Source organism: Lagopus muta, chromosome 2, assembly GCF_023343835.1.
Source record: "Lagopus muta isolate bLagMut1 chromosome 2, bLagMut1 primary, whole genome shotgun sequence".
Taxonomy (NCBI): Eukaryota; Metazoa; Chordata; class Aves; order Galliformes; family Phasianidae; genus Lagopus; species Lagopus muta.
This window is the reverse complement of record NC_064434.1, coordinates 25,961,955-25,983,942: the sequence shown is the minus strand read 5'-3', so window position 1 is coordinate 25,983,942 and position 21,988 is coordinate 25,961,955. Positions and strand designations below refer to the sequence as shown.

The window sequence follows — 21,988 nt, the reverse complement described above, 5'->3', positions numbered from 1 at the left end:
GTTTTCATCTGATCACCCTGTCTGGGGCAGTGGTTTTCTGTTTGGGCCCACATTATGGTTTGTGTACTAAGAATCTCTCCCATGCAAGCCCTTCTTTATCTTTCTCCACAAGGACAAATCATGCAGGTTTTCTTTAAATAATTGAATAGATGTACTCTGCTATATGTTTGTTCTTAATTCCTACTGAAATTTGTTCAGCAGCCTTGAACTGGCTGTCAAGAAAGCTTTATCTCTTGTACAAATAAGTGTAACCCTTCTAGTAGACAATTGTAATGTGTCTATTCTCTCCTTGTTCTGAAATTTTCTGATATTTTGTTATCCTTGCCTCAGACTGTGGTGCTTAAAAACTAAAAATATGATGTGAAATCCCATAGGAAAGTTGGGTAGCTTACAGAAAAAAAGGTAGCCAGGTTATGGATGTTCTCCAGGTTATGGTTGTTCAGCACTGTGTACTTGAAGTCTGGAAAACCAATGATATCCTAGCCTGAATGAAAGGAAGTGTGACAAGCAGGTTGAGGGATGTCATTTTCTCCCCTTCTCTGCTCTCATGAGACCCTTCTAAAAGTACTACATTTAGCTCTGGGGTCTGCAGCATAAGAGGGGCTTGCACCTTGGAGCAGGTCAAGAAGAGGGTCATGGGCATGTGTCACTTCCTTTACATAACCATAATGCGGATTACTTCATCTATAGATATGTCCTTTCTGCTAAGAATTAGAAAGAATTATTTAGATCTACTTCTTAAGTGGTAACTCTCATGTATAAAGTATTAGAAATGTGTTTTCATTCCACACTTTCTATTGGAATAACTGCATTTTTAATTTTTTTTTTCCAACAGATTCTTGGATTATTTATGACACACTGAAAATATTTTCATTATTTAGTCCTTAACACTTGTCTTTCAAAAACAAAATAATGCTCAATTGTTGACATATGAAATATGAGTATGAGCTCACTCCATGTCTTCACAGTTCTATAAAATGACTCCTTGTATTGTTTCCCATTGAATTATGTTCTTTTCCCTTTATTTTCTTTATACTTTATTCTAATTTTTCATTAGCTCAAAAAATCATGGCTAAAGAAACTGATCCCTAATGCCCAATAGCCAAGACAAATTACTTTGAAAGAGTACTTTGGCAAAAAAAAAAAAAAAAAAAAAAAAAAAAAAAAGGCAGCAAACTATATCCTTAGAAAAAACATAGCATATTTATTAAATATATAGTCTTAGAAACTGTCAGTTGCCAATTCCTTGCAATAATTTAAGCTCCTTTAATATTTTAATTCGTGTTTCAGATGTATTTTACCCTTGGGTCTTAAGTATAGAGAAGAGTTGTGTAGCAGTTGTTGCTTAGCAGCACTAAATGAAGGCTATGTCAAAATCTTTATACCTTTATACATTTTACATTTTAAAAGCTTATTTCAGTGTTCTTAGTATTTTTTCAAGTTTTTTTCAGTGCTTGTTGTCATCAGAATAAAGTAAAATATATAGATCGGTTTGCATGTTAGACTATTCGATACAATCACTGTAGATTAAATCTTGCACTTTTCTTTGCTATTTATGAGGCTGCCAATTCATCTTGTGCATTTGGTGTATATATGTTAGCAACAAGTGAGTTAGCTGTGCCCTGATTTCCCAGCAGCTGGACTCAGACATTCAGTCTACCCAGTAGCTGCCCTGTTCCTGGTAGCTGGGCATAAGAACTGAAGGCTATGCCACATGACAGCTAGTGGTACTCAAACCTATATGTATGCATGTGCTCGGATGTGCACATCCACACACACCGTAAGTGCCTCTAGTACCAGACTTCACACACTCAGCTTACCCATGCTCCAGGTTGGTGTTTGCTGGGGCTCACACTCTAATATGTGCACCAAACCATACACATGCACACCCATCCATGGGCCTTAGACACATAGCCTCTCTGATTCAAGGTCCCACTGTTATTGAGGGCATCAGACCATCCCCCCACACAAACAATAGAGAGTCTCTCATCCATGAGACCTCTCATCCAGGAGCTAGAAATAAGAAGAGAAGGCAAATTATATTCATCAGGCACAGGACATGGTCAGGTGTGTTTATAGGTGACCAGTGCTTTGTATGTGTCTCATCCCATGCAGTGGGTTTTGAGGGAGATCACTCTTCTATCTCCAAAAGACTAACAGGCCCAAAGCATGTTGCAGTTCCTTCTTTGTTGTTAGCATGCCTACCTGGTAAGGTCTCCAGTGAAATACAGACTGTCCTTCCCTCTCACTGAATTCCTAGGAATCTGAGTTCTGAAGAAGGGAGTTGTATCTCTTCCTGGGGGATTTTCAGTCCTATCCTTTCTATGTATGCTATTATTCACTCTTGAGTCTCATGAACCAGTTGGGCCTCCAATTAGTGTGTTGTCAATGTAATGATATGTTCTGACACCTTTGTCAGGTAGCCAGCATACATTTTTAGCACATTCGAGAGACCCTCAAAAATCAGACAGAATTACATGATTTGTACAAGAACAGACAGCAACAGACTCTGATACTGTAGAGCTAAATAAAATTTGGTGAGGCAGTGGCCAGTGGAGATGTGAGGGCAGGTGGAAATTAAAGCAATACAAGATTTGGAGGGATCTTTTCAATGAGTACTTAGTATGTTGTGATACTACTGAGAAATTTTCTGACTTAATACAATTTTTCTTGCATTTCAAACAATGTTTTAGTGTTAGATATTTGCTGATATCAGAAAATTAGCTACTAATATCCTCTATTACATGCTCTTATTATTCTTAAGTTACTATTCTTACAAGGTTGTTCTATTTTCTAGGCTCAATAACCCTAGCTTTCTCAGCCCCTCTTTGTAGGAGAGGTCGTCCAGCCTTCTGACCATCTTCATGGCCCTTCTCTGTACCTATTATAACAGGTCTGTGTCTTGTGCTGGAGGCCCATAGTTGAATGCAGTATGCAGGTGGGGTCTCACCACTCTCCCCCACCCTGCTGCTCACACTTCTTTTGATTCAGCCTTGAACAGGGTTTGGCTTTCTGGACATAAAAACATTCTTACTTTCTGTAAGTAAGCTTTATCAGGTCATTCTGGTAATAACTTAAAGCATTAGAAATTTAATATATGAACACATTCTTCCTTTAGGAAATTCTTTTAAATGCATCCAATACTCATCTTGTACTTCTCTGAATTCTATACATTTAATATAAATTAATTTCAATTAATTTAAAAATGAATATATGAACATAAATTATTTTCATACTGAATGCAATTTGCTGTAAAATTTGCCACTATTTATCTAGTATCCAACTTCATTCTAAGCCATTGTCTGCTTATACTGGAATGGCTATTCAAAAAGTAATCTTCACTCTGCATTTCTAAAAAAATATTTTTTTTTTTTCTGGAGGTATTTTAAATTATTCCTTTGTCTTTGATATTTTCTGTCTTCTACAGGGAGAAGACTATCTTCTTTCTAATCTTTATCTGAAGAAATCGAACAGATCTCAGCTGCCTTACCTTTGGGGGTAAAATGAGCTCTGAGGCTTCTCATGAGCTATAGGGAAGTGATGGTACAGAATGCCTTTGCAGGGAGGAAAATTGTCAATCACAGTTTAACAGGACTGCTTTCAAAACCAGGGCTTTCAGAAAGTGAGATATGTTATCCCCTGTGATTTGTGTGGGTCTCTTGTTAGTCTGAAAAATACTCACCTTTTTTTATTATACTTTTTTCCCCCCCCGAGAAGTAATGCTATAAAGTAGAAAAATGTTGTAAGATCTTCAATCCATCTTTCTTCTGTTATTGAGTACTTCTACTAAGTACATATATCTATTTCTTTTAATTGGGGATATCTCTTTGATGAACCAGGCGAAAAGATGGTTGATGCCACTGTGAATGATGAGAAATTATCAAAACAGTAGCAGTCTCTCATTTTTTCTATCTAGAATAGTTCAGAGAGGCCAAATCATGAAGATTCTTCTTTATAAGAAATAAAAGTGGCAGTAACTTCATGTTTTTAGTGGTTAACAACAAAAGCTAACATACTGAAGAATTTTCTTTATTTCTCAACAACCTATAGAATATTCCCTTTCATCACAGCTTTGTTTCCCATCTCCCTGCTTTTTCTCTATGACATGAAGAAATTATTATTTCCCCCCTGGAAAGTAAGAAAGGCAGCAAGAAGTTGCGGCAATAACAATTGTGAGTTAATAACTCAAAATTTGAGTTTAAAGGGTGTTGAAGTGGCAAAGGTTTCATTTTTCTGCATATCGAGTCTACCATATATAAAATGACTAAGAGTTAGGACAAATTCAATAGAAGATGAAGGAGGAAATGCAAAATACAGTAACCATGGGCTTGCTAGAGAAATAATGCTTTACTCTACCTACTAGTGAATACAATAAAACACGCTATAAAGACTCAAGAAATCAAGTTTTTTTTCTATCAGTCCCATGAGGAAAGATTGTTAAAAGTTTCTGATTAAGCTGTATATCTATAAAAGGAGTGAATAAAGGGCTCCTGTCTGTCTTCAACAGTCTCACATCTTGAACATTTTTTCTATCATTTGAAGTTGGCGGAAGTCTTCTTAGAAATATTCCTCAATGTCTGATTGCGTATCTGCAAATCAGTGAGATACAAATAACAAAACTTTGGAGTTAAATTTGCTGCTTAAGAGAGATGTATTCTCATTGCTACTTTAATGAAGGCCCTAGTCTAAGAGTTTGACATTTTTTAACATGACAATTTGATATTGTAGCTAAATTTATATAAAATTTTAACATGGTGCCACTGGTACTACATGTGCCTCCGAACTTACTCTTCCACATGTTTAAATTAATAAACTTTGAGTTCTCTGAAAAATCTAATAAATTACATAAAAATCAGTTATTTTTCAAAGCTCCCAATTTACAATGTTTTAGAAATAGACATAGAAATAATTAGAATAGAAATGATTTATGAATTAAAGAATAATTAAATGTGACAATTCATGTGTGTATATAGTGCATTAAAATTTGTTAAAAGTTTTATAGTAATTAATTTTGACCTTTCCCTCATAATGCATGGGTAAATGATTGTGTTTCAAATAATGTTTTTAAATTAATTCATTCATTAGAAAATTAGACAGAAAATTTGGGAGCTATAGGTGATGTAAGTTAGTTATGATTCTCAAACATCACACAGTTGCCCAAGAAGTGACAAATATTCTTTTCTGAGAAATGTAAAAATTAAGGGTCATATTGCACATTAGAGCATGAGTTAGAAAACTGTATTATACCAGAGTACAGGAACAGAAGACAGGAGCTTTACTCAACAGAGATCTAATGAATAAAACCTATGAGGAAATATGGGACGTTTATTAGTTTGTTTGTATCAACAGACTGAAGTCTGAGTGAGAATATAAGTCATCATATGCATATACATATATAAAATCAAGATATACGTAAACGGATTTTAAAAAAAGGATGAAAAAGAGATATGAATATGGGGACAGGAGGTTCAGCAAGAGCCTGTGTGCACAGGCAGCCAAGAGGGTAAACCGTGTTTTGGAGTACTTTAAAAACAGCGCAACTACTTTTTTTTTTTTTTTTTTTTATTGTCCTTGAATACTGTGTACAGTTCTGGGCTCCACAGTATAAAAAGAATATTAGGTACTTGAAAGCATCCAGAGGAAGGCAACAAAATTGACAAAGGGCAGGAAGGTATGTACTAAGAGGATAGGCTAAGGACAACTGAGTTGTCTAGTTTGTAAAACAGAGGGCTAGGAGGTAACCTAATTGTTCTCTTTTTCAGGGGAAATGGAAGTGTTACCTGGAAAAAAACAGTTTAAAGGCATTCTTACCAACAGAGGCGTTAGGAAGGAGATCATTAAAAACGTGAACAGCAGCTTTTACATTGGAACTTTGAATATTTCATGGTAACATTGTAACACTTATGTTACAAGCAACTGTGCTGATAATCCTTCAAGTCTGGCAGTCTTTATTTTATTATATCTTGCAATATATTTTTTGCCTTGAAAAATGATGATGAGGTTGACAGGTTTTTTTCTACATCGACCACAGCTTGGTATCATCCACAAACTTGCTAAGGGTGCACTCGATCTCACTTTTCATGTCATTGATGAATATATATTAAGGAGCATTGGTCATAGTACTGACCCTTGATGGACACTACTTGTCAGTGGTTTTCATCCAGACATTGAGCTATTGACCAGCACTACCTGGGAATGATCTTGCAACCAGTTCTTCATCATTGAACAGTCTGTCTGTCAAATCTGTTTCTTTCTAATTTAGAGAGAAGGATACTGTGGAAGACCATGTCAAAGGCCTTGCTGAAGTCCAGACAGATGACATCAGTGACTCTTCCCTTGTTCTCTGATGCATTTATGCCCTCAAAGGAAGCAACAAGGTTGTTCAGGCAGAACCTGCACTTGGTGAAGCCATGCTAATTATCCCATATCTCTTCATGGGCCTTAGCATAGCTTTCATGATCTGATCTGATATTTCCTGGCAATGAAGTGAGGCTAGCAGTGTTTCTGAGGGTCATCGGTGTGAGAATCCTTCTTAGTTTTTTTTTTGGCTCAAAGCTTGCTTCCTGAGGTTTTTCTTGTGATAAGACTCTGAGTGACTTGTCAGGGAGGCAACTGATGGGTGCTAACTGTGTGACAATCGATATCTCTTTGGGAACATTTGCAAGCCCCTTCCCCCAGAGCTGCTTGCTCTGTAGAAGAGTGGAAGAGAGTACTCAACAGTGTTCACTGGCGGAAGATCTGGCTTGCGGCCAAACCGTTCCAGCTAAGTATGGAAGGTTGGGGGATGATACCATTGTATCTTGCGAAGGCAAGATGCAAGTTGGTGCCTCCCTGCTTCCTCTTATCTGCTGGCAAGGCCAGAAAGATAAGAACAAAGGAGGTTCCTGCTGAGATCCCAGAGCCAGAAGCTGCCACCGCAAGGAGAACTGACTCAACCACCTTGGGTTTGAGCTGTCACTCAAAGGAGAGCTGATTTGACCACTTTGGATTTGAGCTGTCACTCCAAAAAGAGCTGACTCAACCACTTTGAAGCATTGAAAAAGGGCCATCATCACCATGGTCGTCGTCGTCATTGGCAACAGGACAACTCTGCCTGATGACCCACCGCTACTGAGGATCAAAGACTGAACTACGAACCTCGCTGGATCCATGGTGGTGACTATCTCCCTCTTGCTGCCTATAGAGACTCCTTGCTTATTCTTTTCTATCTTTTCTATCGCCCTCCTTCCCTTCCCCCATTACCCTAATTCATAATAGTGTCCGTCCTCCCCTTCCCCATTTCCCTGATTAAGATTTGTAATAAACTGGTCGGACCAACATTTGAACCGTTGCTTCTTAATCTCACGCTGGGTATATAGATAATAAAAGAACCTCCTCTCCCTCCTATAAATTGGAGCGAGACAATCGGTCATCCTTTCTTCTTAAAAGTGGGTATTACGTTACATCTTTTCTAGTCACCAAATACTTTACCTGACCACGACTTTTCAAATATCATTGAGAGTGACTTGATGACTATATCAGCCAATTCCCTCAGGACTCTGGGATACATTGGGACACGTGGATGATCAGGTTCCTTAGGTGGTTGTGAACCTGATCTTTGCTTACAGCAGGAGAGGCAATGCTCCACCATTTATGAATCACATGCTTGAAGTCTCTGTGTACAGCAGTCGCTAGTGAAGACTAAGGCAAAAATTTTGTTAAATACCTCAGCCACCTCCTTGTCTGTCATTACTAGCCTACCCATGTTGCCCGCTAGCAAGGATATGTACTCCTGGACTTTCCTTTTCCAGTTGCTGTACCTAAAGAAGACTTTCATATTCTTCTTTGTGCCCCTTACTAAGTCCAATTCCTTGGGGCCTTGGCTGACATGATCCCATCTCTACAAAGCCTAATCTGCACCAGTAGAGGTGACCTGCTGTCATTGTTGCCACTGCTGAAATGAACCACCTGTGCATGCGTCACTGTGTTCACATCCACTGTTTGGTCTCCATAAATGTTCAGCAAGCATCAATGAACATCAGTGGGTACCATTTTTTCCACATAGAAGAATTAAATTCCATAATACCTGTGCTTCATAGGAATTTCCATTTCAGACATCATTTAGTCAGATGCCTGTTACACGGCAACAAGATGTAATGGAATATTGGAGGGAAGGTTCAACCTCTGCTGCCATACCACAAACATCCATCTGCCTCTGATATCATTGGCCACCATAACAAAACAGTAGGCATTACTTTCAGAGTAGTCCTCACATAAAACCACGTTTATAATATCCTGGTTTTCTTTCGTTACATATGCAAGTGAGAACAGTGGTTCATTTTTAACTTCTTAAAAAAAAAAAGGCTTGTGAAAAAATATGTTCTTAAGATAACCATTCTTTGGATTATATTTTTATTTTTAGTATTTAGTAAGTAATGTGTCCTCCCAAAAATGATGACTAATGATATTTCAAAATATTACAGTAAAATGGTTAGCAAGGTTTGTAAACCATACCATCTGTTAAAGGAGAAAAGGAATTACAGATTGCCTCATAGTAATCCACGCTTTGGACCACGTACTATCAACATATTAACTCTTACAGATCATCTGCATTTTGTTTGATAGTAAGATAATCATTAGAAAGATATGATGCCAAATAATCCAGAATAATTTAAACAGTGATGGTTGTGCAGGAGGTCTTTTGACAAAATTCAGTTTAAAACAATATTAAAAATAAGATTTTTTTTTTTGAAAGCATATCTAATCCAAGTTTCTCCTGTATTCTGTTGAGGTTGTGTACTGTATCTTACCTAAGCCCCCAACCACATAACAGAATTCATAAATAAATTCTGCAAGAAAGAGGAAAGGTGTGTTGATAGACACTTATTGCACCAGGACACTTCATTATTTACTGGCATTTGTTACTGCTTTGCTGACACAACCATTAACTCTATACAAATTATTTTTTCTGGTATTCACAAATGCTTTATAGATTGACACGTTATCACGGCTCAGAAGGCTTTTGAATTTGTTTCCTGAATGAGATAAGGTTTTAGAGACTTTTAAAAATGATGTGGAAGTAGGAAGGAAAGGTGTAAAAACATTTGTCTTTCCTAACATATGCTACATTTTTAATGTAGTAACTTGCATTTTCTAGTTTTAAAGATTATTTAAAAAATGCACAGATTGGGATTTATTTTTCTTTGGGTAAATATACATGTTTTATGATGTGCCAGTCTTTGTTATACATCTTTCATTTTCCATGAGCTTAATTTTATATATATATATATATGTTTTCTCCATTCAGATACTCCCCCTACCTGTCTGGCGTTTTCTGTTCTTGTTCAAATATGCTTCCCAAAGGTGCCTCCATCTTGGCAGTGGGGCCTACCCATGCCCTGCAGTGGGGCTGCTGGAGCCAAATGTAACCATCTGTGTGCAGCACATGGTAGCCCTAGCCTCATCTTACACAGGAGATTGCAACCCCACTGCCAGCATGTGTTCACCTGCACCCAGTTGCGGGCAGTGTATCATGTCAGAAATTGGAAAACTGTGTTGCAGTTTGCTTTTAATAATGCTTATTTTTCCATCTTTTCTTAAGGCATATAGGCAGCATCCTCACCTACTGTAATTAAGTTATACAATTCATGCATGCTGAAAATCTGACTTGCGTGACATGTGTTTGTTATGCCTCAAAGTACTTGTATATATTTTACATCTCCACAGCTGAAAGAATAAGACAACAAAAGAAAGATAATTGATGTACCGCCTCTTATAGTAACATGTCAAGATTCACAAAAAGTATTAAAAAAATTGAAGTGACTCTATTATAAGCAAAATGTGTGAAAATATGTATGTTATTTGCGTAAGGCTATGAATTTCTTGTTACTTTCTGGAAGTACTCCCTGTTTTATTTGTTGCTTTATTTCAGGAATAAAGGCATGTATTTGTGTTGTTGGATAACAAATGTGTGAAATTTAATTCTTTGTTAATAAAATACAGAAGTTCTGACTTCCAGGTTCATCTTTCAGTGAAATACAGATTTAAACATGTCTTGGTTTTAATTAACAGTAAAGGATTGGAAATAATAGTTTCATGTTAAAAGCACACATAAAGAGGAAGAAAATTAAAGATCACCTTGCTTCCTTGGCAGGTTTTTCAGGACAGTACTGTGAAATAGAAATGAATGAATGTGATTCAAGTCCCTGCTTGAATAGTGCTGTCTGTCACCGTGATGTCAATGGATACAACTGTATTTGCCCTGAAGGTAAATTGTTCAAAATAATTTTTTTTTTCTTTGACAATTCTCAAAATTGCCTGCAGTCTGCAGGACATCTTCTTGACAGTCTTGAAAATCATTGTTAAAATTTCCTGTCTATGAAAGTTAGTTATTCTTTTCTGGTTTAATTTGCATCTTAGTCCTTCAAGGTGACCAATAAAACAAGTACGCTCACAATAAATGGAGGCAGATAAATGCGTTGCTTTTATCACATAAAACCTCATAATAATAATAAGTGAACAAGTGAAGAAAACATAAATACATTGCATTTGGAAATCACAGAAAATTGAATCAAGTAGCTTACATAGAAAATATATTGTACTGATACACTAATTTGCAATTTTCTGACTGAGCCCGGGAAGTAAGTCATAATGGCGAAAATAATGATTTTGTATCAGTTCTGCAGTGCAAAAATGCTAAAATTGCACAGACAAAAGTAGTTTTGGTCTGGTTTTGTAAGAGTGCGTATTGCCCGGTAAAATATAAAATATCTGAACAAATGAGAAGTTTCAAGAAAAAAGTAGTTCCAGGAAAAACTGAAAAACTTTACAACATTTAAAATTACAGTGTCTTTCTGAGATACTTTCAAAAATGAGTTATTGATTAATATTTTAATGTATTTTATAATTGTAATTGTAGTTTAAGAAGAGTAAAAAATCTGTGGCTTACAAATTGCATTTTAAAATGCCTTATATATGAGTTTAATATCAAACATTAATATTTTATACTTTTGATAGTGAATTGATTCCATAGCATACAGAGTTTTGGGTTTTTTTATTTATAAATTAATACAAGCATTGTAGTGGTGGTGATAACTATAGAAATTCTTCACAAAAGACAAAATTGATGCTAATAATTCTTTTAAGTACAGCCTCCATCATTAGTTTAAGTTAGAAGCCAAAACTGATATTGGAAGGTAGTTTAAAATTTACTTTGGAAAAGATCATTCTTCTGTTTAGATTGCCTGATCAGCTTACAGAAAAATAAATCTTGGCATCTAAATTAATAATTTTGTGGCTTACTTGTTACCTATGAGACATGGATCTGATTAAACTCTGATTGTAAATGAGAACTGCTTCTGAATACATTATTAATGAACTCAGGATAATTCTAAAGTTTTATGACTTAAGGATCAGTGGAAATTGGTTCCATGGTCAGTTTGAGAAATTATGAGAATATGCCTTGCACTGAGGATGTTGATAGCTTAGCATTAGTCATGGTCTTCCCACAGCCATGGCCTGTGACAGCACTAATGATAGTCATTTTGAAGCATGACCATGAATTAGAATACATTTACAAAACCATAAAATGTCAGATATTGGATTGGATGTTCTCTCTCAATTTCAAGTATCAAAAAAACCTTTTGGACTGGCTAGTTGCTAAAAGTCGCTATTACATGAGGAAAAAAAAAGAAAAGAGAAAAATCAGAGAAGTAATTATTTCAGAGTCAATAAATGGAACAGATGTCCAAATACCAGCACATCTTAACATCATCTCTACTGTCCTCAAAATCACAAAAGATACACCAGTTATTTAGTCTCTGCTGAACAGAAAGTTCAACTAGAATAATGAAAATAATGAATACTAAGCTTGTTCTTTCAATTATTGATTCTTTTTAAAGCATGTTTAATGGTCAGATGTATTTTTTGTTAATGATAACACAGGAAAGGATTTTAGGAAGATCTTTCAAAAAGGCAGATAATGATATTATAGGAGTGAATTGAAAATGATCTATTCTTTAGGAAAAAACTATACCAAAAGATGTGCTTTAGAAAAGAAGGCACACATAGCTGAATAATGTCTAGCTCTTATTTTGTTTTGTTTTGTTTTTCCAACAAAGGATTTGAAGGTCTTAACTGTGAAATCAACTTTGATGAGTGCACTTATGGCTTCTGCAAAAATAATTCAACTTGTTTGGACCTGATTGCAGACTACAGTTGTGTTTGTCCTCCAGGATTCACTGGTAAGATTTATTGTACTTAAGACATTAAGTAGCTAAAAATGAAAAAAACAACAACAAAAAAATAAAAAACAAATTCATGATTGAATTTTGTTTAGTATTTTAGCATTAATAAATAAAAATTCAACTCAGTGTTCTGTTGCATTGCCAACAGTTCTGCACTATTGCTAATCTGCTTTTGCTTCCTTAATAATATGATAAAAAGTGAAAGCAATGTGTGAGATGTTTGATTAATTGATGGAAAGAAAAACTATATTTTATTGAGATAAAAAAAATTCAGAAAACAAGTAGTCTGTGAAAAACATTATTTAATCTTTTCCTAGGTAAGCAAGAACAGATAAAGCTGGAAGTATTTGTCTCCAGAAGATCATATCGCAACCATACTTTTCTTGTGATTCAGATAGAAATGAGAGTACAATTTTAGCAAGCGAGCACTTCGCTCTTCAAGAAAGATGCTATTAGATCTTTATGATAAATAGCCTGGGATTTGCATGACTATTTAACAGGTTTAAGAAAATAGCTTTTGCATCAGGAACAGTCTTCATGAACCTACTTGCTGTGACAAGCAGCTAACAGGATCATATGGAAATCAATAAAACTGTCTCAGAATATGCTATCTTAACAACTAATTGCCTGTGATGTCAGGGACTGGAACACACTGCTTTTCAGGTGCTGGTTTCAGAGACACAAATCAATAGTATTAATACGCACAAGAGGTAGTAGGAAGACCCTCTTAGTTGATGAAGGTAAGGCTGTCTACCTGGCCAGAGTAAACTGCATGAGTTTCGATAGGGCCAAGTGCTGGGTCCTGCATTTTGGTCACAGCAATCCCAGGCAACCCTACAGACCTGGGGAGTAATGGCTGAAAGCTGCCTGATAGAAAGGGACCTTGGTGTACTGATGGGCAGTCGGCTGAATATGAGCCAGCAGTGTGCCCAGGTGGCCAAGAAAGGATTGTATCAGGAATGGTTTGGTGAGCAGGGCTAGGGAAGTAATCCTGCCCCCGTACTTGACATTGGTGAGGCCTTACCTTGAGTATTGTGTTCAGTTTTGGGCACCTCAATATAGAAGAGACATTGAGGTGTTGGAGCAGGTCCAAAGAAGGGCAACAAAGCTTGTGAAGGGCTCAGATAATATGCCCTATGAGGAGAGAGTGAAGGAACTGGGGCTGTTAAGTCTGGGGAAGAGGAGGCTGAGGGAAGACCCTATCGCTCTCTTCAAATACTGAAAAGCGATCGCAGTGAGAACAGGGTTGGTCTCTTCTCATTGCTGACAGGTGTCAAGACAAGAGGAAATGGCCTTTCATTGTGCCAGGGGAGGTTTAGGTTGGATATCGGGAAAAACTTCTCAGGAAAAAAAGAAAGAGTTGTTAAGCACTGGAATAGGCTCCCCAGGGAGATGGTTGAGTCACTATCTCTGAATGTGTTTAAAATCTGTTCGGATGTGGTGCACAGGGACATGATTTAGTGGTGGGTTGTTAGAGTTAGGGTAGTATGGTTAAGTTGCAGTTGTACTTGATCTTTAAGTTCTTTTCCAACCTGAGCAATTCTATGATTCTATGATTCTAAGTTTAGCCATGGCATTAAAAATTCACCATTTGCTTAGCAGTCTCAGAAATCCAACAAAGTCAGCAGGAGTCGTATAAGAAACCAAATCTGTGTTCATAGGAAGCTCAAAATCTAAAATAAAAGAGACCAATTATGGAGAAATGGAAGACTAAAGGGATGAGTAGAGTGGTGAAGAATGAGGAGGCAAAATTAAGTTTTAAGTAAATAAAGCATTTGAGGTTGAGAGTAACACCAACTACGTTCAATTTAGGAACATTTCACACTTATTTTAGCAATAGCTAAGAATTGGCAGATGGGACACAAGGAATGTAAGTTGATACACAGAAATTTAGAATCTGTGAAAGTGATATTAGTTGCAGTTCCCGAAAATGCCTATGACTTTTCTTGTTTTCTTGATTCTTGCCAACATATTCTACAATAATTCTACATTACAAAACTGTAATGTGCTTTATTTCCTTCTCAATCACAGTTTCTTTTTTTTTTTTTTTTTTTGCTAACTGCTGTCAGGAGTTTGTACATAAGTCTACATCATATTCATATCAACAGGAGCATTTTTAGTATGATACTTTTAAAAGTTGAACTTATACAAACTTTTATTAGTATGCTGCAGGATCAAAATGGAAAAAATAATTTTTCTGTGGCAGCTTTGAACCAGTCAGTTTTAAGTGGAGAATGCAGGAAAGCCTGTTCCTATAAAAGTACATCTACTTTGCGATATAATGGAGTTTACATTAAAGAACTAGAAATATAAAGAGAATTGTAGGTGTCACAAAAACTGCCCAAAACAAGGTAAGTTTTCCTTAAGTAGAACTCTTAATCCTAGATTCATGCATACAGTTTGTTTATAATGTATGCCCATTGGAAGACAAAAAGATTCATGATGAGTGATAAAGCAATAGATTATAGGCAGATTTTAATGGGTACCTTGAGGCTACAGTGAACTCATAAGAGTTCACTGCTATATAATAGTATATTTTGAAAAGGTCTGTTTTCTGCCTTTTCTGTGTAAGAGCTTTTTTCTGTTTTCTGTGTAAGAGCTTTCATCATGAATGTGCTTTGGATATCACTTTTTTTTTTTTTTTTTTTTTTTTTCTGGAGATACAGGACATGAGTTTCCATAAGAAAGCAAGTGAGACAGTGCACTGATTGAAACTGGAAGTGGGGATAAGGACTCTCATGATTACAATGAATATTCTCCTCTGTGCTTATGCTGGTTGTGCAATAAATGCACGGTCAACTGTTGTGAATGTCATTAAATCAGATCTCTCCAAGCTTTCTGACAACTGCTTCATCCTTCCTAGAAATAGTCTTTGATGCCAAATACTGAATATTTGATCTTGCATGCTCTAAGAAAAGCAAAAAGTAGTAGAAGAATGTAATCCACCAATATGAGATTTGATACGAGATGTACAGATTTTGATACCTTGCAACTAGCTCAATTTTCATCGTTTCCTTACAGTATCATTTATGTCCTATGTACTTCTGAGTTCTAGTACTGATGTAAATGTCCCTAGAAGACATTGCCATAGCAACAGTGGTACATTCAAAATATTTTTTCAAGTGAAAGGAAACATAGTGTACATACAAGAATTTCTGGTTCATTCAGTTAATATTTGACAGTGTAGAAATCCATATTATATAATGGATACAAAAAAACATCCAAATTGTTATACCAAAGAATTTGCTATTATCTACCTGTTTTCTTTCTCATTATGTTCACTCTTCCAGTGTTCCTCTGTATCCTACAGGTGACAGTTTCAATATTCTCAAGAAACTGGGGAGTTTAGGATTTAGTTATCAGCATCTTGAGACCTCCCTCAAGAGGAAAGTCATGCTATGGATTTCTTCCTCTTTAGTCTTAAACCCAGTTGTTTTTTTTATACATATACATTTTTTTCTGCTGGATTGCTGTTTATCTGGCAGTATTTGCTGGTGATGTCACCCCCTCTCCGGAGGGTCATTTCAAGCTGAAGCTACAGCTGGGCAGCAGCAGCCAATGTGCTCCAGCGCAGGGGTTGTACCAGCAAATTCCAGCACAGATCAAGGCTAAGTTAGCCACTGTACTATACACGTTGGGCTGTAAGGGCAGTGTTGAATAGGAGGCAGACAGTTGTCTGTCTTGATGGAGCAGGCCTGGATGGAGAGAGTAATTCTCTCCTGCTGAGGAAATCCAGTGGGATAGAAATAATGACTGAACAAACTGAGATTCATGAGAGGAGTGGGGAGTCTTCTTGCAGTGTCTGCTTCAAAAAGCAATTTTTATTGTTAAAATGGTAAGCACCTGAGTGCTGGCAGCTTTGCAGCCCATGGTAAAGAGATTCCTTTGAGCAGATAGGCAGGTGAAGTGAAGCAGCTTCTCAGGAAGACAGGGAAAAGCCTTTCCCTCCCTATTAAATCAAACATTGCTCTAAAATGCCCTCTTGTGGGAGTCAACATCCAAGATCATTGTAATTATCCCATAGGAAAGAGGTACTAGACAAAAACTGACAGACGGAGGCAGTGCTGACTTCTTCCCAGGCAATGCTTTGTTACGTTTTATCAGTTAGGCTTTCAAGTACCTTTAGTGGTTGAGATAGATAGAGACAGTCCATGTTTGTTAGGGTAGACAGCCTTGTTAAATTAGAATCATAGAATCATAGAATGGCCTGGGTTGGAAGGGACCTCAAGGATCATGAATCTCCAACCCCCACTGCCACAGGCAGGGCCAGCAATCACCACATTTAATACCAAATTAGAAAAAGATCTGTTCCATTTATCCAGACTAGGTAATTCCAGGAATTATCAGAACCTGAATGTAGTTGAAGTAGGAAATTTCAATACTGAATACCAGGACACTTGTGGTGCCTGAAGTACCAAGATAGCTTGAATCACAGCATAATTCAGGTGGGCTGGTATGGAATTCCCCAGTGATATTGTGGAGAAATAACATAACTCCAAAATGGTTTTTACTCCTCTTGCTTGAGTCACTTCAGTATCTTATCACCCAATTAATTTAACCAGATGAGTAGAAACACAGAAATATAGTAGGTTTGTTCAGCTGAATGCCATGAGTTATTGATAAGATATTAAAACTAAAGCACAATTAAACAGTAGTGAAGAAGTCTTGTCATGGTCCTGAATTTGCTAATTATTTTTTCATGCATGCTTTCTGCATGTAGGAATGATTTGGAATAAGTCTGGAATTGTTTTAAATTGTTGGGAAAAGAAATCCAGGAAAGCAAAAAGCTTATGTGAGCTGCAAGCTGCTGATCAGAGCACCATGTTCTCTCTTGGAAATAATCATAGAAATAGGTGATACAAATTAGCTGGCTCTGGATTATCACTAATATTTACTTTTTACGTAAGTGACTTATTTTAGTCATCACATGTATCCACCAGTCATAGCACAGTTAAAAGCAATTGTCATGATTTTGCCAGGTCCTGTTAGTACTTGGCTCTGAATTTTGTTATTATTTATATACAAGAGATTGTTGATCTGACTTCTTCACTTATATCATGGTCCATATGAATGCTTTATGAGTAACATGATCCTGGTTTTAAGTTTTCCACCTCTCTCATTCTTGTTTGTTGTTATAAGAGATAAGATGAAGGGTCAAAATCTAACATCAGTTGAATGTTGACTTAAATAAGTCTTTAAGCTTTTCAAAGCAGAATAAATACATTTAAAGCCTTCTATATCTTTTCTGAAGATCAAATCTATGTATTTTCCTCTGGCATGTCTCATACAATGAGTTTGAGAAATCCCATAGTGGCTATTGCGGCTGAACAAGTGGTCATTCTAACACTGAACGTTTATAAATCAAGATTACAAAATGCAGTGTGGTGCCTTCTAGCTCAACCCTTCCATCACAAGAGAAAACTTGACACCTTGTTTGTGCTTTAAATCTTTTCTTGTGCATTTGATTTAAAGTCTTTCTAAGGCTTTCAGTGAGTATGCAAAATCTGTCCTCTTCCAGGCAGTTTTTGGACACAGAGATTTAGACAATGTCAGGACATCTGCACAGTTTAAAATCATTGTCTGTTCATCATCTGTTCCACAGTGATCATCTCCAGTTCTGTACTCAAATGATTCAAAGGAAGGATGTCATAAGTGCTTTCAGTGCTTACCTACATTTCAAGTCACAGATATTCAGCCTCACATGCGTCCCATATCAAAAGCCAGGTAGCCTTTTAAGTGATACCTCCTTAGAAAAACAAAGTACCTCTGTCTTATCTGAGTGCTGGTGTTTTTCTGCTCAAACTAAAACCTGAAGACATACAGTTGCACAAGGATTGTTTTTTTCCCCTGGCCAGCAGAGCTCTGACCCACAGTGGGCTACTAGAATGAGGCTGTGCTGCTGGGCTGCTGGCTTGCAGCAATACCCCAAAAGAGAGGTCACTTAGGGCAAGCTTCCCACAGTCGGGTGTGTAAAACTAACTTTCTGGAAAATAAACACTATGCAAATATGAAAGAATATTCAATATGTATTTCTTTGGTTATTAGAGAACATTTATCATTGTGTCTAATGCATATACCTGCTTCCCCTGGAAGGAATTCAACTTAGAACGCTGAGTGGAAAAAAAGAGATCAGTTGAGTCTGTTTAAGTTTCATCATGCTGAAAATTACATTACATAGAAATTTTGATAGGCTAATATATATGAAAACCTATTGAATTGCAAGAAAGAAAAACAAATCAATTATAGTTCAGTGGCAATGGGTTTTCCAGCTACCTAAAAAACTAGACAGTTTCTTTTGTATGAAGAATCAAATGGCACATCTCTCCAGTAGTTTCTCATCTGCAAATGCTAAGCATGATTTGTTTGAATTACAAGATGAATAGTAACAGTCAGAAACGTCTGAAAAAAAAAGGTAAGTTCATTCTTCAATCAAAAATGTAATTAGTTTATGTGGGATTTACTTTATCACTGCTCTACTAGATGTGTTCTGTGATTATTTTTTTTATTTCATTTTATCCCCTTTATTTTAGATATGTGTTTTTGTTTGTTTTTTTTTCAATAATGATGCCAATTGTCATGTATAAAATAATATATTTAGAACATACATCAGTATTTTGGGGTCATGACTGTGTATTTAATTAATTTACATAAATTGAAACATGATTTAAAATGAAGGGGCTTACTTTGCATTAAGTTAAAAAAAGTTGTGGGTTGCTGGGAAGTCCTTAACATTTCAAAAATGGAAAGCAATCATGTCTATAAAACCTCATACTGCAATTAAAGCACAAGTGTTAAACTGGAAAAGATTATTTAAATTCTTTATTTTCCTGAATTTTGGTAGGGATGTATTTAAATTTTCCTAAACTACCTACTTTTTCTATAAATAATTTATCAGGGTTTTTTTGTGTGTTTTATATATACTGTGATGTCATACATGACAACACAGAATGAACAGTAATATTCCAGTATAGTGAGTACCATTTCTTTTTTTTTTTTTTTTTTTTTTTTTGTCTGACTACATATGTAAAAAATAACATATGGATAACAAAACAGAATTTCCTACTGCATCAAATTTTTCATTATAACTATTTCAGCTAAGCTGTTTGGACTAAACTTTATGTTATAACATGAGCAGTAAGTGAGTGAACTCTGATATGAGAAATCTGTCAATTTCCACAGAGCATATTTTTCATTCCTCCCAAATATTCTGTTATTGAATTTGGAAAATGTAAGGGACATCTTACATAAGAACAGCTTCTTCTAGGCTTGGGGATTTTTTGTTCTGTTTTCTAGCAGACAGCTCCTCTTCTGATAACAACAAGAATTAAAACTATTGGTCTTGGACAAAGCCCATTCTTCAGTTTAACAATTTGTAGCATTTTTACATCTAGCATTACAATCTAGCATTGTACCAGAGGTTTTGATATTTCCCAGTATGCACTGGACTTTTTATCAAGTGCAGCAATTCACGTTTGGGTTCCCTGTTCTTTGGAAGCATCATGCTAGAACAAGTCTGACATTATCAGTTTTAGAATGACCACACTAGTCACTATATGTTGTGCCATCTTCAGTAACACAGCTGGCTTTTTCTTCCTCACTCTTCAGATTTTTAGGGATTTTTTTGCTTATTTTACACCTCTTTCTCAGATCTGCAACTTCCTATAATTTGTGATATTGCTATATTTGAGGCACTCTGCACATGTTAGGCATTTGTTTTTTGTCTCTTTTGTTATCCCTGGAATAGTGTTTGCTCAGCTTCTACGTTTGCATTATTACCAGCAAACAGTGCCTAGGTGCCACCTTCCTTTAGGGTTGCACTGCTCTATAGAATTGTTATTCCTACCTACAACTTACTAATAATAACAACATGAAACTGTTCAGAACAAAGGAATACTAAAACAAACATGGCAAGATCCATCTGACCATTACACAAGTCCTCAGGTCTCTTGTTAGCTCGACACAAAACCTGTGGCTTGATGCGAGCAATGGCAAGTCCATAGGAACTGGGCTACTGGGAAGCAGTGGTGATGATGGGGATATCATCCTATAGCCAGACTCAATGCATTTGAATGGTCAATTTGCCAGGGACTACTGCTTGCCCAGATCAGAGGAGTGTCTGGTGTGGGAAGGGAAAAGTGTTAAATCCGGAATAATTTTTTTAAAGCTGTTTATACAACTTACATCAGAAGTCTTCTTCCTCAGCATTTTTGCATTCAAGCAAGAAACAAAAGTGCATATATTATTTGCTCTGGTAACATCAGAGCAGCACCTGACAGCCAGTTTTCCTAGGCATGTTAGAGCATGTATGCTGCCCAAGGACAGAACATGTATATTCCAGATTATGACAAGAATGCAACAGGGCCCAGCTCTCTTGAGGTGTGCTATCTCTGACACTATCTCTGACACAATATATCTGACTTGCAGAATTCTCTTAAATTATTCCCAGAAAAGATAGCCAGTAGCAGAAGGCTATGATAAGTGATTTATTCTGGGAGCATTCTAACAACTCCTAGATTGTTGGTTGTATGCTCTACATTAGGTCTGTTTACCAAAAGGCTGTTAATGTTGCCCATTAACCACCTTGTACTGAATCTAATTACTTAGTTTTGATTAAAGCACACATTGAATCCAAAAGCATTCAGTTCTGATTTGAATGCATAGCCAGAATATGGCTGGCAATTCTTTTAGCAGCAATCACCATCAGAATTAGAAGTTTATATTAAATACTTTGTGCACATTGTAGTCAACTTTGGGCTGTTGTGTCTCACTACCTTTCTACACAAAAGGAAAAAAATTCTTACTACTCAAGTATTTTCTCTTTGTAGATACACACTGTAATCAAGTCACTTCTTAGTTTTGTTTGTTCTAAATGAGATTTGTTCTAAATGGAGATCTTTAAGCTTTCGCCAACAGCATACTTTCTTGTGTGGCTGAATAAATGGCAGAGCTTTTCCTGCATCCCTTCCACATATTTTTAAATATATGGGGCTTTGAACTGTTTGGAACTTTGTAGTATGCATAGGTAAAATTACCTTTAAACATAAATATTCCTCATTTTTTTTGAATACATCAAGCATTCTTATTTTTTGTCGTAGCTTTGCAGTTGGGTTCCTAGGCTGAAGTCATCCTCAGCAGTCCATTCTAGATCACTATCACTGTTTCCATACATACAGTTCAGCTCCAGCTCACTAGCTGCATCTTTAGCAGCTGTGTATCTTTTTAGTTTCTTGTATCTGGCAGCAGTACCTGACAAAAACTGTTAGTAAACAAACAAACAAACAAAAGTATCTAAGTCTATCACAAAATTGACATCAGCATATGCTTGTTTGCTCTCCTGTAGCAGAAATTTGCCGTGTTCAGGAAAGGAAGTGAGAGTGGAAATGCATTGCTTTTCAGAATCACTATTGAACTAATACAGCAAAAGTTTTACACCTGCAGAAAATGAACATCAGAGAACCATGAAGTGGCTCATTGATCTTGTTATGATTTTTTCAGCTGAAAGGCAAAAACTTGCTGGACAGCTACAGGCTAAGAGTATCAAAAGCTGTACTGCCTCTTATTCATGTGTATTTGCAACTCTGTAAATATGTTGTTTTTATGAAGAATCTTTTTCTCCCTGTTAGCACTGATATTTTTATTACATGCAGTGTGTCCTGTGCTTCTCTTGACTACTGCATGCCTGGTCTTGGCTCTATAGGGTGACAGAGTGGAGATGCAGATCTGGACAGAAGCACAGGGCTCTCAAGCGGCAGCTCTGCTGCCAT

At 36.5% G+C, this 21,988-nt stretch overlaps 1 protein-coding gene across 1 annotated transcript in view; it reads left to right on the top strand.

Moving 5' to 3' along the window:
• The window catches only part of LOC125689991 (protein eyes shut homolog), a 702,258-nt gene that overhangs the window by 137,698 nt on the left and 542,572 nt on the right, over window positions 1-21,988 (top strand). The window contains exons 9-10 of the mRNA XM_048937860.1: window positions 10,133-10,246; window positions 12,099-12,221. Of these exons, the coding sequence (XP_048793817.1) occupies window positions 10,133-10,246; window positions 12,099-12,221 (237 nt within the window). The remainder of the gene's footprint in view (window positions 1-10,132; window positions 10,247-12,098; window positions 12,222-21,988) is intronic.